We start from the raw sequence: 17,837 nt of genomic DNA on the forward strand, positions 1-17,837 counted from the left end.
TGGGTGCAGCTCAGCCTCAGCCCCTGCAAGTGGATRTCAATCCCTGCCCTCCAGCAGACAAATGTGAGCAGAAAACAGTGGGAGATGCTGCATCTCTGCTCTCTCCTCAGCAAAGATTAATCCTCATTTYCTCTAATTTCTTGCAATATAAATGTAACTGGATCTCAGGTTCTTGTCATMTTTCCCTGTCAGCATAAGTCTGCACACCAGGCAAAGGCACAATCCTTGCTAAACAYTTTTCTTTTTTAGCAGGTCCAACCTGACAGGTAGGGAATGTGCAGCCTGTGCATCCTCTCAGGACAGGAGCACAGGTACCACTGGGGTCAAATGGAGCAGAGGAGCTTCTGTTTTGAGCCTCCAAAGATATCAATTAATGTCCCACCGGTGTTCATTACTGCCCTGTTATTGCAGCAAAGCTACAAAGCTTCCACAACCCCTTATTACCCCTCTGAGTCTGCTGCCTCGAGCACCTGGTGATTTTCTCAGGGTGCTGATTTGTTTTGCTGAAGCACAACTGCGCTGTCCTCATTGCTAAGCAATTAACAGTTTGTCCTTCCAGAAATACCCAACCCCCAGACACTATTAGCTCCTCGGAACATTTTCAACAAAAACATTCCAGGGGAGCTGCACTAGCAGCTCTTCCACTTTCAGGGATAAGCTGAATTATCCACGTAGCTCACCACAGAACACCAGAGCAGGACAGGAACAGGGGGGTATTTGTGGTCAGGCCCTGTTTTGCCAAGTTCTGCACAAACTTTTCATCTCATGGCTCTGAGGCTGGCACRTTTCTTGTACAATCCAGTGAAGAAATTTAACCCTACCCAAGGGGTGAAGGATGGCTCCTGCACCAGGTTCCCATGGCTCTCAGGCAGCAGGGAGTGCTGGGACTTCCAGGGATGCCAGATTGACCCATGGACCCAACAGTTAATGCAAGCCTCATCAGAGATTATTGCCTGAAACTAATGATCTTTTGGTCTCTCAGCCTGGGGAAAACTGCAGGCAATCAAGGAATCTTGATCTTTTAGACTGAGCCTAGCAAAGGGTCCAAGGGGACCAGTAACTCTCCAGCAAAAGAAAATTTCAAATAAACATCAAAAGGAACTTCAAAATAGAATCAGTATTTTCCAAATACTTTCTTTCCTCACTCATTCTTTTAGTTATAAACGAGTACACTCACACCATGGTTCCGCTTCTGGGTGACAAGACAGAGTCAGGCTTTCTGTATGCAGTACTCTAAATTTACAGTAGTAACTGACAYTTAAAAGGCAAAAAGTCCACAGCATCAGCAAGTCCTTGCCACGAAGACTGCTGGACAGTGTGTGAGACTCAGCACGCTCATGTATCACTTTCTGCAGAATTTTTGTCACAAATGACCCCACCGAATGAAAGAAAGGACCGTCCAGCCTATGGACATCACCTGCTGTGAGAAAGGGATAAAAATGTGCACGTGGCTGTACTTTCCCACAAGAATACCCTCCCACCTTCAGCAGTTTGCAGAACCATGTCTCCACACATTCTCAGGATCGCAGGGTGATSCAAGCTGGAGTATATTTGATGCATTTTACATACAACATTTTTAGCTACATATTTAAAAAAATAAAAATATACAAAATAAATGTCAAAATATTTTCTTACAGGTAGGTACAGAAATATCTGTACTGCTTTATTTACACGTTCTCTAGTGAGAATCTCTTTTAGAAAATCAGCTTAGGGTATAATACTCAGCACCTACGCAATTGTAGCTATGGTGTAATGGTCCTTCAGTATATTTAGGCTTTATGTGTTATATTWAACACTTGCCTGATCTTAGCCATACAAAAAGCTGATATTTAAAATGCCATCAGTATAGTATTTGCCAGAACCTTCCCTCTGAGTCAAACTTGAGTTCTTCCTTGTGGAAAGGAAGGAGGAGCAAATCCCCATGTATGACAAGAACAGATTGTCCCTCAAACAGCTGGTGAACGAGCAGGCACCAAACAAAGGGAAGAGGAGAGAGGAATGTTCACCCCTGCAGGGACACCCAGCTGCACTGACATCACCCAGTGCCTACAGGAAAGCCTCAGGCTCCCCTTCTTTGCCCACRGGGGTTTCAGGGTCTCTGAAGCCGCTGCCCTTCCTGACAGAGGAGCTGTCACGGTGGCTGCTGAGCTGGTGAACCTGCGTCTTGAAGAGGCGGTGCAGCCTCTCCTGGAACTGGTTGCCGATGAAGCAGTAGAGCAGGGGGTTGATGCAGCTGTTGGCAAAGGCCATGCAGATGCCGAAGGGCAGCGCCGTGTCGATGAGCCCGGTSACCTGGCAGCTGTGGATGATGTCCATGTGAGCCAAAGCGTTCAGAAACGTCAGCACGTGGAACGGCAGCCAGGAAATCAGGAAGGCCACGACAACKGCAGCCACCAGCTTGAGCACTTTGTCCCTCTTCTGCCTGCTTTTGCCAAACTGCTGCGCTTTTAGCAAGTGCCTCCTGATCCAGATGTAGCAGGTGGTGATCACGGCCAAGGGGATGAAGAAGCCGAGGGTGTTTTTCAGGAAGGCTGTTGCCACRGACCATTTTGCATAATTCTCATAGGGAAAGGCCATAATGCAAGCATTGACCCCCAAGCTTTCAACATAGTGAGTGTCTCGGAAATAAAACGTTGGGAGGGAGGACAAACAGGCGAGGCCCCACACAACCAATGCTACAAAATAAGCTTGCTGTGGAGTTCTCCTCTGGGAGTGAATGGGATGGACAATGGCGTGGTACCGGTCCACRCTCATGCACGTGATGAAAAAGATACTGGCAAACATGTTCAGGCACAGGACAGAACTGGAGATCTTGCACATGAGGGACCCGAAGAGCCAGTTGTAGCCCTGAGCGTAGTAGGTGGCCCAAAAGGGAAGGGTGGCCAGGCACAGCAGGTCTGCCATGGCCAGGTTGAAAATGTAAATATTGGCCACTGTCCTGGGGGCAGAGTGACGGCACAGCACCACAACCACCACGCTGTTGCCAACCAAGCCCAGAACAAAAACCACAGAGAAGAGGGCTGGAATCAGTGAAAACTGATAATCTGAAGAGGTAAGGGGGCACGGAGAGGACGAGTGCAGTGCAGCTGATGAGTTTGTCGGTGCTGTAGACAGGACCTGGAGACTTTCCCTGCTGGTGATGACCAGGGAGTAGTTGCTCTGCATGTTGGTGCTGGTGGAAAGGGAGTTTCTTCAGGAAATTCATGGGCTGGAAGCACTTTCCTATCACATCACTCACCTGCAGATCAGAAACTGTCTGTTAGACTTGCACTCTGCAACTGCCTTAGCTCTGAAATCACACAGCCACAATAAAATAAAAACCATTTCAAGTTATGTCAGTGAGCTGAGTGCTGAAACACCAGGCAGCCCTGCTGAACTCCTTACCTCCATCCCACTGACAGGACACAATTAGCCCTAGGGAGGTCACAGCACTTTTTAATTAGCCTGGCAGAGAAGGGAGCAGCTGGGGTTTATCTGTGATTACAGATGGTGCTTTCTGTGGCCAGCAGAGCAGAAAGATTATGGACTCAGGAGCTGGAGACACTTTGGGAACTCCTGTGACCCAAAGGCCACAMTGAAGCTCCTCGTGACCCTTTTCTGAGCTTTCTCATGCTATTTTCAGCACTCTGAGCAGTTCAAACAATATAAAAAGGCAGCAGTCACCAGTGGAGATCAGGTACAGCACACCTGAGGGTCTCCTGAGACTCCACAGGCATGAAAGCAGCCTTTTAATAAATCTATTAGGAAAGCAAGCTGTGATTTTTTTTTTTCTTTTCAATTCACAGGGCTGGATACAAAGACACTGAAGGGTCCTTCACTGTCAGAGTCCTTCTCAAAGTATATCTGCATCTCCCACCCTTGTGACAGCTTAATCAGAACAGTAAAAGACATAATTTCAATGTAGACACAGGCAATAAACTCAGTCCTTGCAGCCTTGAATTAAACACTACTGTGTGCCATTCATTTAGAAATATCAGAACTGGGTTTCAGYAGGGGAAAATAAAGCTATAAAATAGCTAAAATAAGAGGGTTAATAGACAGGTCAGTTCCATTTGAACAGCTTGTGTCTGCACTCTGAKTAGGACATTTTTGAAACACTAAGACTTTCTAAGTCAGAAAAGAAGATACGGTACCAAAGTATTATATTTTATGTAATAGAAAGAGGAGATTTCTTTTTAATTAAGTTTTTGTGAGAGCAGCCAAGCATTTAAGAATTCTCAAGGAGCCCTAAAAATAACAGAAATTTTCACYGAGACAACAGATTTGGGTAAGGATCTCTCATTTAACAGAAGGCAACTGATCAGTTCAAACATATTTTTCTGTGTCGACAGTTTAATGTACAGTGGCTTATCTATGTGCTCCATGCAAAATATGCAATGGCTATACTGACAAAAATTTAATTTAAATATATTGYCCCAACAATGAAAATTCAGCAGGGGAATTTCTGCAGAGTGCCGGTATTTAAAGTCACAAGTAGTGGACCATAAGCCCATGTTCTGTATTCAAACAGGTCCTAAACCCAATGAAAGCATTTTTGTTTGAGARCACAAATATTCAGAGGGTCCTGAGTCTCTTAACTCATGTGTCCTGAATGCTCCACTTTAACCTACAAAAGCTGAAATCCCAGAAGTATTCACAAAGCATTACTCACCTCAGTGACTCCTGTGGAGGGACCACACCATCATTCCTTGTGGGTACATGAAAGAGAACAAGGTTTCATTGACAAACACGCTCCCCCTCCGCTGGTGAACAACTGGTGCCTGAGGACCTGCTCTGAGCTGCTCATTCCTGCTCCTGCTGCAGACATTCTATCAAAAACTGAACCAAATCAATGGAAATCCTGTTCTAACAGCAGATAGAAAACCTACCTCTCAAAGCTCACACTCGACTGGATGAGGCTCCGGAGTTCTGTGCTCCTTTTTCCTCACTCCTTCTGCTGAGTATCGCCACCAGCAATCTGCTCTCTCATATCTTCCCTTTTCCCGCTGGGAGACTTTAACCTACATAACTCCAGAACTGAAATATGAATGCCTGCCAGCTTCTTTTCCTTTTGGAAGCAAAACAGTTCGAGAACCCCCCTTTCCAAGGCCACGTGAGCACATGCAGTAAATCAGAAGAGAGCAACAAGACAGCCAGCAAAAAAAAAAAAAAAAAAAAAAAAAAAAAAAAAAAAAAAAAAAAAAAAAAAAAAAAAAAAAAAAAAAAAAAAAAAAAAAAAAGAACAAATGAAGTAAGCAAGAAAAAGAAAATTCATACAAATATCCCTGTGGTTTTCTGCTGTAGCTCTTGGGCCAGGGGGATACACCCACATGCAGTCCGTTTCTGCCCTCCACGTGCACACACAACAAGTGGGAGCCTCCACGCAAGGATTTGTGCATCTCTGAGGGCAGGGGGATCCCCATGCACTCTATGGACTCCCAGCACTTGCTAACACATTTGAAAGAGAAATAGGCTGTTAGTCCTGGCAGAACTGAGCATAATGTGAACTCAGGGGGACAGAAAGTGGAGGAACATCACGGCATTCACACCAGCACTGCCTATGTGAGGGGGCTGATCCCATTTTCCAGTTAGGGTGGGAAAGCCACTGCCCTGTTCCTTGAGAAACCATGCACACTGTGGGACTGAGGGGAGCAGCAGGACAAATCCACGTGTCTGACAGCAGGCTTGGCTCTGAGTATGCCCTGGGGTAGGACATGACCAACACGAGCTCATGCCAACTCCCACTCACACWAACCAGAGTTTTTACATCTGCTCCTTCCCTGCATCACACCCTGTGCCTGGCCCCAGCCTCCCCTCCCTGGAAGGAGCTCCAAGGGGGATCCTGGAGGATAAGAACAGGGGGAAAGGAAGCATCCAGAGGCTTAAACATTTTGCCCTGGTGCCTGAGTGTGAGCTCCTCTGCAACAACAGCCTATCTAGTGGGGACACGTGCTGTGCTCCCCAGCAAGGATTCGTGTGCCAGACAGAAAGCAAACAGAGTTCCTGCTGGTGACGTGTCCCTTCATCCCAGCCAGGTGCTGCTGGTGGGCTCTCCATCACTAGCCAGTGCTGCAGCCACACACATCCCATCCTTTGAACACCAGCACAGCCTTGGAGCGAGGTGTGGTGGTCTGGGGAAACCTCCTTGCTGCCTGCCCTTGCTCCAGGACTGAGCAGCACACCCAGGACAACAGGCATCACCAGTTCTGTGCACCAGAGTCACCCAGAGAGGAGATGGAACAGGGAAAACTGCACTTTACCAGCATCTTCAGGGGAATCAAGGGCTCAGCASGCTGTGGAGAACAATCTCACCTTTCTGCCCAGCTATGCCTTTGACCAGAAAAAGCTTCAGAGTGTTGAAAAAGCTTATCAGCAAATTCATATACATGCCCTGGAGGGAGCACTGCATTCAAGGCAGAGAGAAGAGTCCTYGGCAGTTTTTGTCTTTATCTGCCTCATAACTCAAAGTCCAGYTTTTAGCATTTTCTGTGCTAAAAGGACAGAGTTATTTAAGGAAAGGGGATTCCACACAGCATTTCTATTTACYCCAGTGCAGCGATTTATGGCTTCAAGGACACGATGACAAAGCAGTCAATGGTCAGGGCTCTCAGGCTGCAAGCACACAGTGCCTGTGCTTGGAGCAAACACTGCAARAGAGAGAAAGTCCTGAGTCTTGCTGCAAAGGAGAAGAGATGCACCTTTTGCCACCAATTTCCCCTCTTTGCACCCTGCCTGGGGTCTGCAGGACTGCTGGCTYGCAGGTGAGTGACCTCAGATGTCAGCACTCACTCTGAACCATATTTATTAATTTTTTTTGGTAACAGGATGTGACAGCACAGCCTCAGGCAGGAATCCTTGCTGCTAGTTGCTTTGCACACAAACAATCAGTAAAAGGTTTTGCTCCATTCCTCAGCAAACACCCAGYGAAGGAAAAATGCATGAGATGCACGAGAATGTTTATTTTTCAAAAATAACAAACACTAGTTGTTTGGATTTAAATATAAAGTTTTCCTTTCCACACAACTTTTGATCCTCACAGATACTGACTGTGTTTATTCTGTTTTACCCACAAAACTCTTTRAGACTTTAGCAGACAAGAAATGGCCCTGGATGCACCCAGTTCAAGGGGGGTCATACCTCAGGCTGCCCTTTGACAAATCCTGCTCCCATTCCTTCCCCTGCCAGTGCTCAGTGAATCTGATTCCTTACTGATCCCAGGTTCTCACTGCAAAGTTATCTCTTATTAATGCAAGGTTACAAAAGCTGGGAGTTTTCMACACAAAACCTGTTTGATTTTAGATGAGTAGAAGCTTGCAGTTTCTGGGAGTTGGATTTGGGGAAGGATTTTAAGTATGTCTTTTATACCAACTAAAAAGAAGTCACGGCCCAAGAGGAGCAAATTGGCTGCAGGTYCACACACAGCACTCAGGTTTGTCTTTCTGTCCTCAAGCCTATGCACCTAAAGAGGTCAAGAGGTCACCAGAAGTGCTTAAAAAAGACCCCAAACCAAACCCAAAAAAACCCCAAACCACCGCCACGTATGATTCAAATAGCAATTTCTGATTAACTGTATAAATAAACAAAAGGATCCATGCACTCCAAGTCCCAGGTCTTGGATTTTACAGGGAAGTGCTGCCGCTGTCAGGGATGGAATATTCCAAGCAAGCAGCCTATCTGACTGTGCCAACAGGCTGTCAGGGCTATTCTTGAGGCTAAACCCTGCCAGCCTGCCAAATCCTCAAAGYAATGTGAGATCCAGATGCAAACTGTATTCATGAGCTGGATTTGCTCCTTCTGGAGAAAGCAAGATAGGAAATGAATCTCTCCTAAACGTGCTCCCCAGGATGCATAGCCCAGCATGGATCACCGTGGCTCTGTTTGGAGCTGATTTACAGCAGGATGCCCTGACTCCCTGGTCCCAGGGCTGGCAGCAGGAGTTTGGGATCCAGCACACACTGCCAGGGCAACAATGATTTTCACCCTGCAGATCCTGGGATTAGTTCAGTTGGATGGAGCATGGTGCTAATAACACTGAGATTGCAGGATTGATCCCTGCGTGGGCCATTCACTTAAAAGCTGAGCTCMATGATCCTTGTGGGTCCCTTCCAACTCAGARTTTTCTGTGATTCTGKGCTRTWAATCACAGATTTTTCTGTGATTCTGGGCTATGCTGTGCCAAGCACCAGGCCTTCTGCCCACGCTCCCCAACACCATGCCTCCTGCATTCTCCCAGCACTCCATAAACTTTTCTAAGGACTCCTCCTTCCCACATTTATTTGTTTCAGGGTTTTTTTAGGGTTCCAGTGCTCAAGTCCTGCATGTAAGATTGGGGAACGCACCTCGTCCTTCCCCTTGGGGTCAATCCCAGAGCTGGGGAAGGGCTCAGGCCTGGGACTGACATGGCCCTGCCTCAGTGTCAGGCTGTGATTGGTTAACAGAGCCCATAGACCCCGCCTAACCAGAGATGGGATTGGATAAGAMCATTTGTGGGCGGAGGCTCTGCAGGGCAAACAGCCAATCGGTGTTTAGCCTGGGGAAGTTCAGAGTACAAAAAGGTGCAGCTTTTGGAGAATGAAGGATTTCTTTGAACCGGCTGAAAGAGCTCTGTGTCCTCTGTCCCCCATTRYCACACACTTCCCCAGCCCCAGAGMTGCTGCAGAGAAAGCTGATTTCTTGCACCCTTTCTGGGGCCTCAGGAGGGGAGCAGCTGTGAGCAGTGACCCTGAAGGATGAAAGCTGAGGCAGTGAGCCCTGCTCACATCCAGCACCCATGGTTCCTGCTGGGTCAGTTCTGGGTTTAAACACTGTCTAAAGCAGCTCTGCAGCGTGATCACTTCTGGCAAACCTGGTGTTTTGGCCAAGAGGGAGAGCTACCARCATTGTCAGAGGCCAGGCCCTGGTCAGTGTTTCCCTCTCCCTCCTGGAGCCATGATTTCAYACGGGAGCACTGAGAAGGCCTGGGGAAAGCTTTGGTTTTTCACTTCACAGCAGCACAGCAGTGAACACARGGGCCACCCAGACAGGGCCCATCAGATATGGGGTCAGAGAGCTYTTGTCCCATTGAACAGACCTTCTGTGCTGGAAGAGGTCAGCTTTGGAGCAGTTCAGCGAGTGTGACTGAGGCATTTTGGAGAGAAGAGGGATGCCCTTTCCACCTCCAGCATGCAGAAAACTTATCCAAAGCATTTATTTTATGAGAGATGTTTGTGTCCAGCCAATAGCACTGCCAAGACTGAGGTTATCCTCCATGACATTGTTTGTTCAAATTATTGGCTGTAAGCATTTTACAAGTTACTAAAAGTAGTAAAGAAAACAAGCACATAAGTGATTTTGAAAACAAGCTGCACCCGCTGCTATTAAAGGCCGGGAGTGCACACGCACCCTGGCACCGCTGCCTGTTCTTGGAGTAGGACTGCTCTTGCTAGAGGCAGCAGGACTCAGTCAAAATTTCATTCCTGAGTTCTGCACAGCTCCCAGACATGCAGATAAACCACCAGACTCCAGGGCTTGCCCACAACAGGAACAGAGCCCAAGAAGCCCCAGGAGCATCAGTGGCAAAGYGCAGCATTTCAGCAGCTGAGACCTGCTCGACCAGACCACAACGGGAACCAGGCTCTGCTTTCATCATTTATCATCACAGGTCATTTTCTCCTGCTCACTTCTCCCAGGCCAGTTGCTGAGAGGAGCAGCAGAAGTCAAGGAACTGATGCTCACAGTTGGTGGGAGAGGGCTGCCTCCTGTCYAACTTCTGCTTTATTAGTATTAATACAGTTGTATACAGCCTGGCATGTGGGAGAATGCTTCTTTTTAGGGTCTCAAGTTGGTATTTAGGAAGACTTAGGACTCTGTGGCAAGTTTTATAGAGTTGCAGWGTACCCAAGGGTCTCATTCCAGAGATCTTTTAAAAATTAAAATCTTCCTTCCTTTGCTGTTTTGAACTATAATCATTGCAAACAGCTTTCCAACTTTCTAAGTGTTTTTAGTACAAATTTCTCTTATGTTTCAAACATACTGAGATACACACAAAAGTGAGTTCACCAGCTAGAAAAAGGTTTGGGCGAGTCAGAATATTCCTTATACTTGGGTATTCCACCTTATTTAATCAATCATTTAACTAAAAAAGCTATTAAATTATTCTACTCATTCCATCTTTTCCCAACAAAAAGTTTGAAGAAAGCAAACCTTGATCTTTTAACTTATTAGACCAGCAAGACCATTCCAAAGTAGGTGTTTTGACTGCTGCCTCGATCTTCTAAAGAGAATTCAGCTCCTTAAAATCTACAATATTAGGCAAGGCCCTTGACATCAGCTACAAACAATTTCTGAAGGGGATGTGCTGGGCTTTAAATCCCAGATGTCAGATAAATCAGTGACTGAAAGAAAGACAAAAACACAGCCATGATCATGCAGTGGGTGGAATTGATTTTAACAGAAGACCTKCGGTGGTTCAGCTTTTCCATTAAAGCCGGCTGGATGAGCCACCTCAGCCAAAACACATGATGTGCTCCAGAAAACCCTCCAAGCAGATGGAGTGAGACAATCAAAGTCCCTGCACGTGGAGCACAAAGAGCTGAGCCTGGAAAAGGGAACCCAAGGGCAGGATGCTAATATTTGAATGCACCATAGAGGGAAAGTGTTTGTTAAAAAGGCAGCTGGAGAAAAACTCGTGTGTTGGTTCTTGTCACAGAGCACATCCTTACCTTGTCCCTGCAGGACCTGGTGTGGCAGTGGCTGCAGCAGAGATGCTCAGGAAGCTGGGGCTGCAAAGCTGGACACTCCTTGCACAGGAACACTGGGCACTGCAGCACACTCTGGACATTCCTGTGGCCATTCCCTTGGGCCAACACGCAGCCCCAGCAAAGGTTTGGCTCTGTGCAGTGCTGGCACCCCACGGCATTGCTTCCACCCCAAGGGCTCTGCACCCAGAGCTGCCATCAGGGAGTTCAGGCAGCCACAGCCAAGGTCCTGGCTCGGCAGCTGGCACCCCACCTCYGTGCTTTGTGGGATCTTTACAGGGAGCAACTGGAATAGCCAAAAMCGTGACAAAGTGTAAAAATCTGATCACTTTGATACTTATGGGTTTCCTTGGCCCTATAGGCTCCAAAGCAAGGAAATGTTCTGCAGCTGTGTGGTCCTGTTCCACCACAGTGTTTCAGTCCAGTTAAGCAACATCTGGCAGCAAGGGCTGCATGCTTTTGGTCTCYGAAAATTTCCAATATGAAATCAAGGAGAGTTAGAGAGAGCACTGGGCTTAAGGAATGGTTAGTACATGACAACAGTGTTGGAATTACAACCAGAAATAAAGTCTGTGTAGAATAAAACATTACAACCAGAAATAAAACCTGTGTAGAATAAAAGGGACACCAGAGCAAGAGGTCAATCTTCAGCCTACGCTACAAACTTCAGCTAAAGGCAAGGCCATTCCCAAGCACGCAGAGCAGCTCACTCTGTCCTGCACAAAGACCAGCAGAAAGCTGTGTCCTTCACAGGGCTGCACTGACAAAGCCATGGAGTGATGCACATTCCCACTGTGCTGCAGCAGAGGCAAGAGAAGCCATGGAGATCCCAGGAGCAGGACACCCCTCCAAGGTGATATCCTCACAGGAGCAGCCCCAGCTGAGCCAGGAACACTGAAAACAAGATTCACCCACCAAAACCTCTGGCCTGACCCCAGACACGATCAGCTGGGTGGGGTGAGCAGTGCACGTGTCCASCTTCCTCTGGGGCTCCCAGGACCAGCCCCTGGGCACGGTGCCACCACTGCTGCTCTTGGTGGAAACCAGCTTTTGGCCCCCAGAAACACTGCACCAGAGCCTGTCCARCTAAATAAATGATGTTGTTTACAGCTGGAAGATGGTGTCCATTACACAACATGATCGTCCTGGCCAAGCTTCCAGGGAGAAGCTGTTCTTCAGGGGATTGTTGCTTGAAAAGATGAAGAAGAAAACAGAACYAGCTGAAGCCAACACAGCGATTTAACAGCACAGGAAACCTAATCTGCTTCTGCTGAGAAAACAACAGAGCTGCAAATTTGTCCAGTTCACACTTACTGTTGGGCATATTCTATATTTGGGGGTTTAGCCACTGTCTGGACAGAGCTGACAGAGCAGGTGAGGGAAAGGAAACCCAATCAGTAAAAAAAAAAAAAAAAAAAAAAAAAAAAAAAAAAAAAAAAAAAAAAAGGTGAGACAGACCAAGAAATTAAAAGCAGGAAAATGCACTGGAAGGCAGGGAGCAAACAAAAGGTGCTTCAAGCACATTAAAAACATGAGAACTCCAGCAGAGAATAAAGTGGAAAACAAATATTAAAAGAGTGACAAAAACAAGAGTAGCAAYTGTATCACTGGCTACCCAAATGACACATGAGCTGCAAGCCCTGGGTCTTGTCCTCCTGGCACCATGAGCAGAACGATCACTCTGCAGATTGCTGATCCCTGGCTGTTGGGTGCATCAATCACCCCTCAACTGCACATTCCCTTTACACTGTGGATCCAGGATAAAATCCAGGGCAGGGGCAAGGACCCAGGCTTTTAAGGACTCAAGCCCAGCTCCTGCTGCTCAGTGTATCTTCAGACCTGCTGGAGACAGGCAGTGCCCTGGGAAGGACAGAGTGCCCTTGGGATGCTCCATTATCAACCACGGGGTTCATCTTTCCCCSCTCATGGATGGCTCAGTTTGTCCCAACAGGAGGCTCTGCCAGGACACAGCAGTCCCCWGTGCTTTCCCAGCTGTCAGGGAACGTGAGGCGTGCACAGCTCCTGGCAGTCTCCCATTTTACTGCAGAGGAGTCACAGCCATCGCCAGGGCTGTGCTCAGGGCTCGGTCACAGCTGTGTTTTCCTGAGCCTGAGCCTGGGACATCTGCCAGCCATGCCAAGGTGAGAGCCTCTCCTCACACCTGGATGGCAGAGTCACACTCAGCTGCCTTTGCTGAAGCTCTAGCTGGAGAAAAGCATAAAAATTCCTCCCAGAACAGTTTTTTTGAGCAAACTGCCAAGCAGACTCTGATAAAGTGATAACCCACGAGCAGGAGCCTGTCCCACACAGCTGCCGAGGGAAGTCTGTGCCTGTTGCTGTTTGCAGAGGGCAGGAGGTGGGAAAAACCATGACCAGAGCACGATGCTGGGCTGAGAAATCTCAGGGCAGCACTTAATCAGCTTCTGTGTGCCTAAACACTTAATCCTCAGCGGGGTGCAGCATGAAGAACCAGCTGATCTATTTACTCAGTGCACAGTCCGGCTGACCCTGCCATGCCCGCGGTTCACYTGCCCAAAAGGTACCCGCTCCTTTTCTTGCCTCCTTCTCTGCTGTCCACCAGGTACTAGATGCAGTGGCTGATGTGTGGCTGGTCATGTTCTTTCCTGTTATATTTATATTTATCTGTGCAGCAAAGGCTGGGCTGAGTGTGAATGTCTCCAATCCATGCCCAAGGATGTGCAGATGTACACCTGAAGAGACCATCCTGTGCAACAGAGCCGGACTGAAAACCCTCCCTGGAGAGATAGCAGCATCCACCATCGCTCTGAACCTCTCCAACAATTATCTGCGGACTCTCAACACCAACACCTTCAGAAATCTGACTTTCCTTCACAGCCTCTGGCTGGATGGGAACAATCTGACATTCGTGACCCCGGGCACTTTCCACGCTCTCGGCAGGCTGCAAGAGCTGCACCTCAGCAGGAACTCACGCCTCACCTACCTGCACGCAAACACTTTCAGAGGACTGTTAAACCTCATCAGCCTGGATTTGTCCCACTGCAACATCTTCGAGATCCACCCACTTCTATTTTCACACCTGCCTTCTTTGGAAAGGCTCGACTTAGCCTCCAATAACATGCGGTACGTCCCGCAAGCCTTTAGGAACCTCTCCAGCCTCACAGAGCTGTCCCTGGAGGGCAATCACATAGAAGCCATCGGCAGAGATTCCCTGAGAGACCTGGAAACCCTGTAYGATCTGAACCTCAGGAAGAATCGGATATGGATCATTCAAACCGGGGCTTTCGCAAAGCTCCTCAGACTGGGCATGTTAAATTTAGGACAYAACTTCATCACTGATTTGCCTAATCAGCTTTTTGAAGGGCTGATCCAGCTCAAGACCATGCACCTTGAAGCCAACAGGATCACCGCCGTGGACTGCACCTTCAGACAGCTGCTCAACCTGAGAAACTTGTACTTGAACAACAACCGGATCTCCTCCATCTCAGACTCTGCTTTTTTATACCTGAACAAGCTGCACTTCCTCCACCTGAGCAGAAACAACCTGAGCTCGCTGCCGGCACGCGTGTTTGCTGAGCTGACCAAGCTGCGGTACGTGTTCCTGTCGCACAACCCCTGGCGCTGCGACTGYCRCACGCGCTGGCTCTGGCGCTGGACGGCCACRCGCAGGGCGGTCATCCAGGGGCTGGACTGCGCCTTCTCGAGCCCTGCCAACGCCACAGAGCCTGGTGACCGCTACCCTGGTGACCTGGGGGACTGCACGGTGCCACTGGAGCCGGCCACTGGGGACAAGTGCAGCGTGGCTGGGACCAGCGTGGCCCCCGCAGCCCCGGCTCTGCCCGGCTGGCTCGTCCTGCTGGCACTCGCCAGCCACACGTGGTACAGCACCAGGGCATGGGACACCTCACTGGCCACGTTTTAATGGTGCTTCAGGTAGAAAGGGGAGGCTGCTTGTTTATTTTCTTGYTGTTTGTTTATGGTTTTCACGGCAGGTGGGTTTTATATGGAAATAAAGGGGTTTTGTTATACAGGAGTAAGTGGTTTCACTCATGGGTAATGCTCAACCAGAATTCACCACCAGAATTCAATGGAAATGCTCGCATTGGCAAGTTCAGGGCTGGGGCATGTGTTGGTGATGTGGGGCTGGGAAGCACATTCCTCTCTGTCCTCCCCATTTCCCAACTGACTACGGCCAGGTGTGACTGCCCAGGGAGGGGCTGCCTTCCTGTGCCCACCCCATACTGGGTGTATTGGGAGTGTTGCTGAAATGGGAATAAACTGAATGTGTTCCTGCACATCTGGAGCCCGGACAGTATGGCAGGAGTGGGCAAAAATACCACCAAGTACAACATTTTACCACCCAGCTGCCCCTCACAGCACTGAACCTCAGCTAAGGAGGCCCTGCATTTACCCCTGCCGAGGTTGCTCCTCTTAGGGATGGTCTGTAGGAATTTTGTCTCGCTGCATGCTGTCAAGGAGCTCTGCTCCAGCACCACACTGCAGTGCCATACTCCCCAATCTCCCTCCCTCCAGCTGCTGGGAGACACAGATCAGCCTTCTCCATCCTCCCAAATGGAATTTTCCATTTCTGCAGGTATACGAAGAGCCCTTGTCCAATGTTTACTCAGTGCTCGCAGAAGGAAGCAACAGAATGTGTGGCAGACACACCACATTTGTCCCCGTCCTCAGAGGAATTATCCCAAGCTGATAAGAGCTAAGTGAGAAATAAACCCTTCTTCAGGGCTGAAAACACACAACCCAGCACATTCTGATATGGGAAAYCTGCCATGGAGGGCAGAGTAGGACCTGCCTTTGCTGTTGCACCACTGAAGGGACAAAGAGGGGCTGCACAACAAAACCTCACACACTGCATTCTCATTGTGATATTTGTGATCAGATTTGTGCAAAGCATTTAACAGCCAATACAGTAAATTTTTGCTTACATTTTTTGTGCTGTTTCACCATCCTCACTTTCCTCAGCTTCRCATACTTTGAGAAACAGTGGAAAAACACTCCAGTTAGTTTCCTGCTTTTGCACTCCTCTCTATCAAGCTGCAAAAGAAAAAGGCAGAGCAAAAATGCGAGCAAAGTCCACCTCAGCAATTTTTTAAGTCCCCAAAAGATTAGATTTTTTCCACTGAATAATATAAATCRGTGAAAAATTTATAAGGACGAGAACCTTGCCTSCTCTGAACRCTTAGAGAAAATATTCCTTCCACTTTTAACACCACCACCTCATTAAACAGCAACAGGAGCACAACTAAATTGCTTCTTCTGTGCTATGATCAAACAGTGACAGAAATATATAACAAGTTATGCAGAGTATGCTCAGGGAGAACATGTGGCTACATTTTTAATCCACAAAAAAATGAAACTTGCAAGGAATACAAAAAAAAAAAGGCCAGAAAACACAAGCCCTAAGGAAGCAGTCTGGGCTTGAAAAGACATTTGAAGGAGTACCTGAGGGTTAAGGATAAGGACAACATGCACCCACAAGGGCAGCAGCAAGTTCAACTGTTTAAAGTAAAAAATTCAATATGAATAAAGCTGACACTGCTAAAAAACCTTGGAAAATGCATTAAAAAAGCATGTAATTGAAGGAACAAAACCAAGTATAAATACTAACAAATAATTTAATACGAAAGAGCAAAAATACTTGCAGGAAGAAGGAAATGTGTTTAAGTTTACATCTTTGGCTCCTGTTGGAAACTTTTAAGTGTGTTTGACACAACAAACTATTTGAAAACYTGCTTGTTAAGAGTCTTTGCTGGAGAGAAAGCTGGGTTTGTCCTGATTGCCCTGCACTGGATTTCYAGCATGAGAGATCCACTTTGCTTGGACCTCAAACTTTTCCTTCCTAAATACACCCAGCACAAGGAAGAGATACTTTCCTATTCTGTAATTGTCAAAGTACCCCTTTCTCCTACTTCAACCTGGTACCAAGGCAGGACAACCTTGAAGAGGCAAGACAGGACAGATGCACGTGGCCACTTCTAAAGTCCAAGAATTTTGACCTTAATGCCACCACACCCCCAGCCAGTGCCATAAATCACCAGAGCCCTGTTTCAGTGGGATGGCTGTGACTCTACTTACGGTATATCGCTCCATCTTGAGTGAAAACATGCAATTTCCTCTGGGAAGCTTTGTTAACATACTTTCCTACCRAAAATGCTGTACCAGTGGAAAGTTTCCAGGCGGCTCTGCAGGAGGCTGCACACAGGGAATCACTGGGATGGTTTGCTGGCACCCCAWACCCAGAGCAGGCAGCGCTCCCAGGCAGTGCCATCGCAGCCGTGCTCTCACCCTGCAGCACTCACAGCTCCTGCTCATCCCCTCCCAGCTGCACCAGCCCCTCTTCCGCTCCCTGGCACACTCCTCCCTCCAACCTGCTCTTTTTTCATCCCATATAGAAAATTAAAGTCACTTTCACTCAGTAAGACCTCACATAAATGTAAACCTCTAAAACCCACGAGGCACAACATAGAAAATGCTTCCAAACATGTCCTGCCTCTGCTTTCAATGGACCTTTCCCTGCTGTGCTCCCAGCAGCACCAACCCCTCAAAAATTTAAGGACCAGTACCTGTAAAATTWCACATTTACATCAGGCCCTTAAAGATGAGGAAAGAACTGTGTGTGGCACTGCAGCCCAGGAGCAGMTAAAGACAGGCTGCCATGCTGGGTCAGTGCAAATAAGGAGAGAGGCGTGTATTTAAATGTTTTTATTTCAACTAATGCTTTGCCACCATATTACATCACTTTGAATAGCTTGTAATAGCAATATGATCTCAAAATATAGCAAACAGCTTGCCAAAGCAAGATAATATTAAATCCTATGGATACAGCATCTTCCTTCTTTGGCGACAATGCTTTCATTTATCTGTAAAAATAATTTTATGTTCCAGCACATTTGCTGTTCACTTTATTGAACCCTGCTGTTTATACCATTTGCCTCTTCCCTGCACAAAACCTCTCCACAATGTAGTATGGTTTTGTATCTAACAGCATTTTAAATAAAAAAGTTATAGGTTTCATGCAGATTTTTGTAAAAATTATTTTCTAGGTGCACAGAACTGAACCAAGATGCATACAAAAATGCATTCACTTCCATTCTCAGGTGTAACCGTGCCATCAGCATCAGTATC

At 47.5% G+C, this 17,837-nt stretch overlaps 2 protein-coding genes across 2 annotated transcripts; one reads left to right on the plus strand and one right to left on the minus strand.

Moving 5' to 3' along the window:
- Nucleotides 1-1,677: 1,677 nt before the first annotated feature.
- On the minus strand, nucleotides 1,678-3,226 carry AGTR2 (angiotensin II receptor type 2). Its single transcript, XM_057381537.1, has one exon. It carries the CDS (start codon nucleotides 3,163-3,165, stop codon nucleotides 2,047-2,049), a length of 1,119 nt encoding a protein of 372 aa, XP_057237520.1. The 5' UTR covers nucleotides 3,166-3,226; the 3' UTR covers nucleotides 1,678-2,046.
- Nucleotides 3,227-13,329: 10,103 nt separating this feature from the next.
- LOC130582668 (nyctalopin-like) lies at nucleotides 13,330-14,616 on the plus strand. The gene has a single exon (XM_057381526.1). The coding sequence runs from the start codon at nucleotides 13,330-13,332 to the stop codon at nucleotides 14,614-14,616; it is 1,287 nt and encodes a 428-aa protein (XP_057237509.1).
- Nucleotides 14,617-17,837: the final 3,221 nt, after the last annotated feature.

Source organism: Malurus melanocephalus, unplaced genomic scaffold, assembly GCF_030028575.1.
Source record: "Malurus melanocephalus ecotype Western Australia unplaced genomic scaffold, MMel_1.1 scaffold_514, whole genome shotgun sequence".
NCBI classification, from domain to species: Eukaryota; Metazoa; Chordata; class Aves; order Passeriformes; family Maluridae; genus Malurus; species Malurus melanocephalus.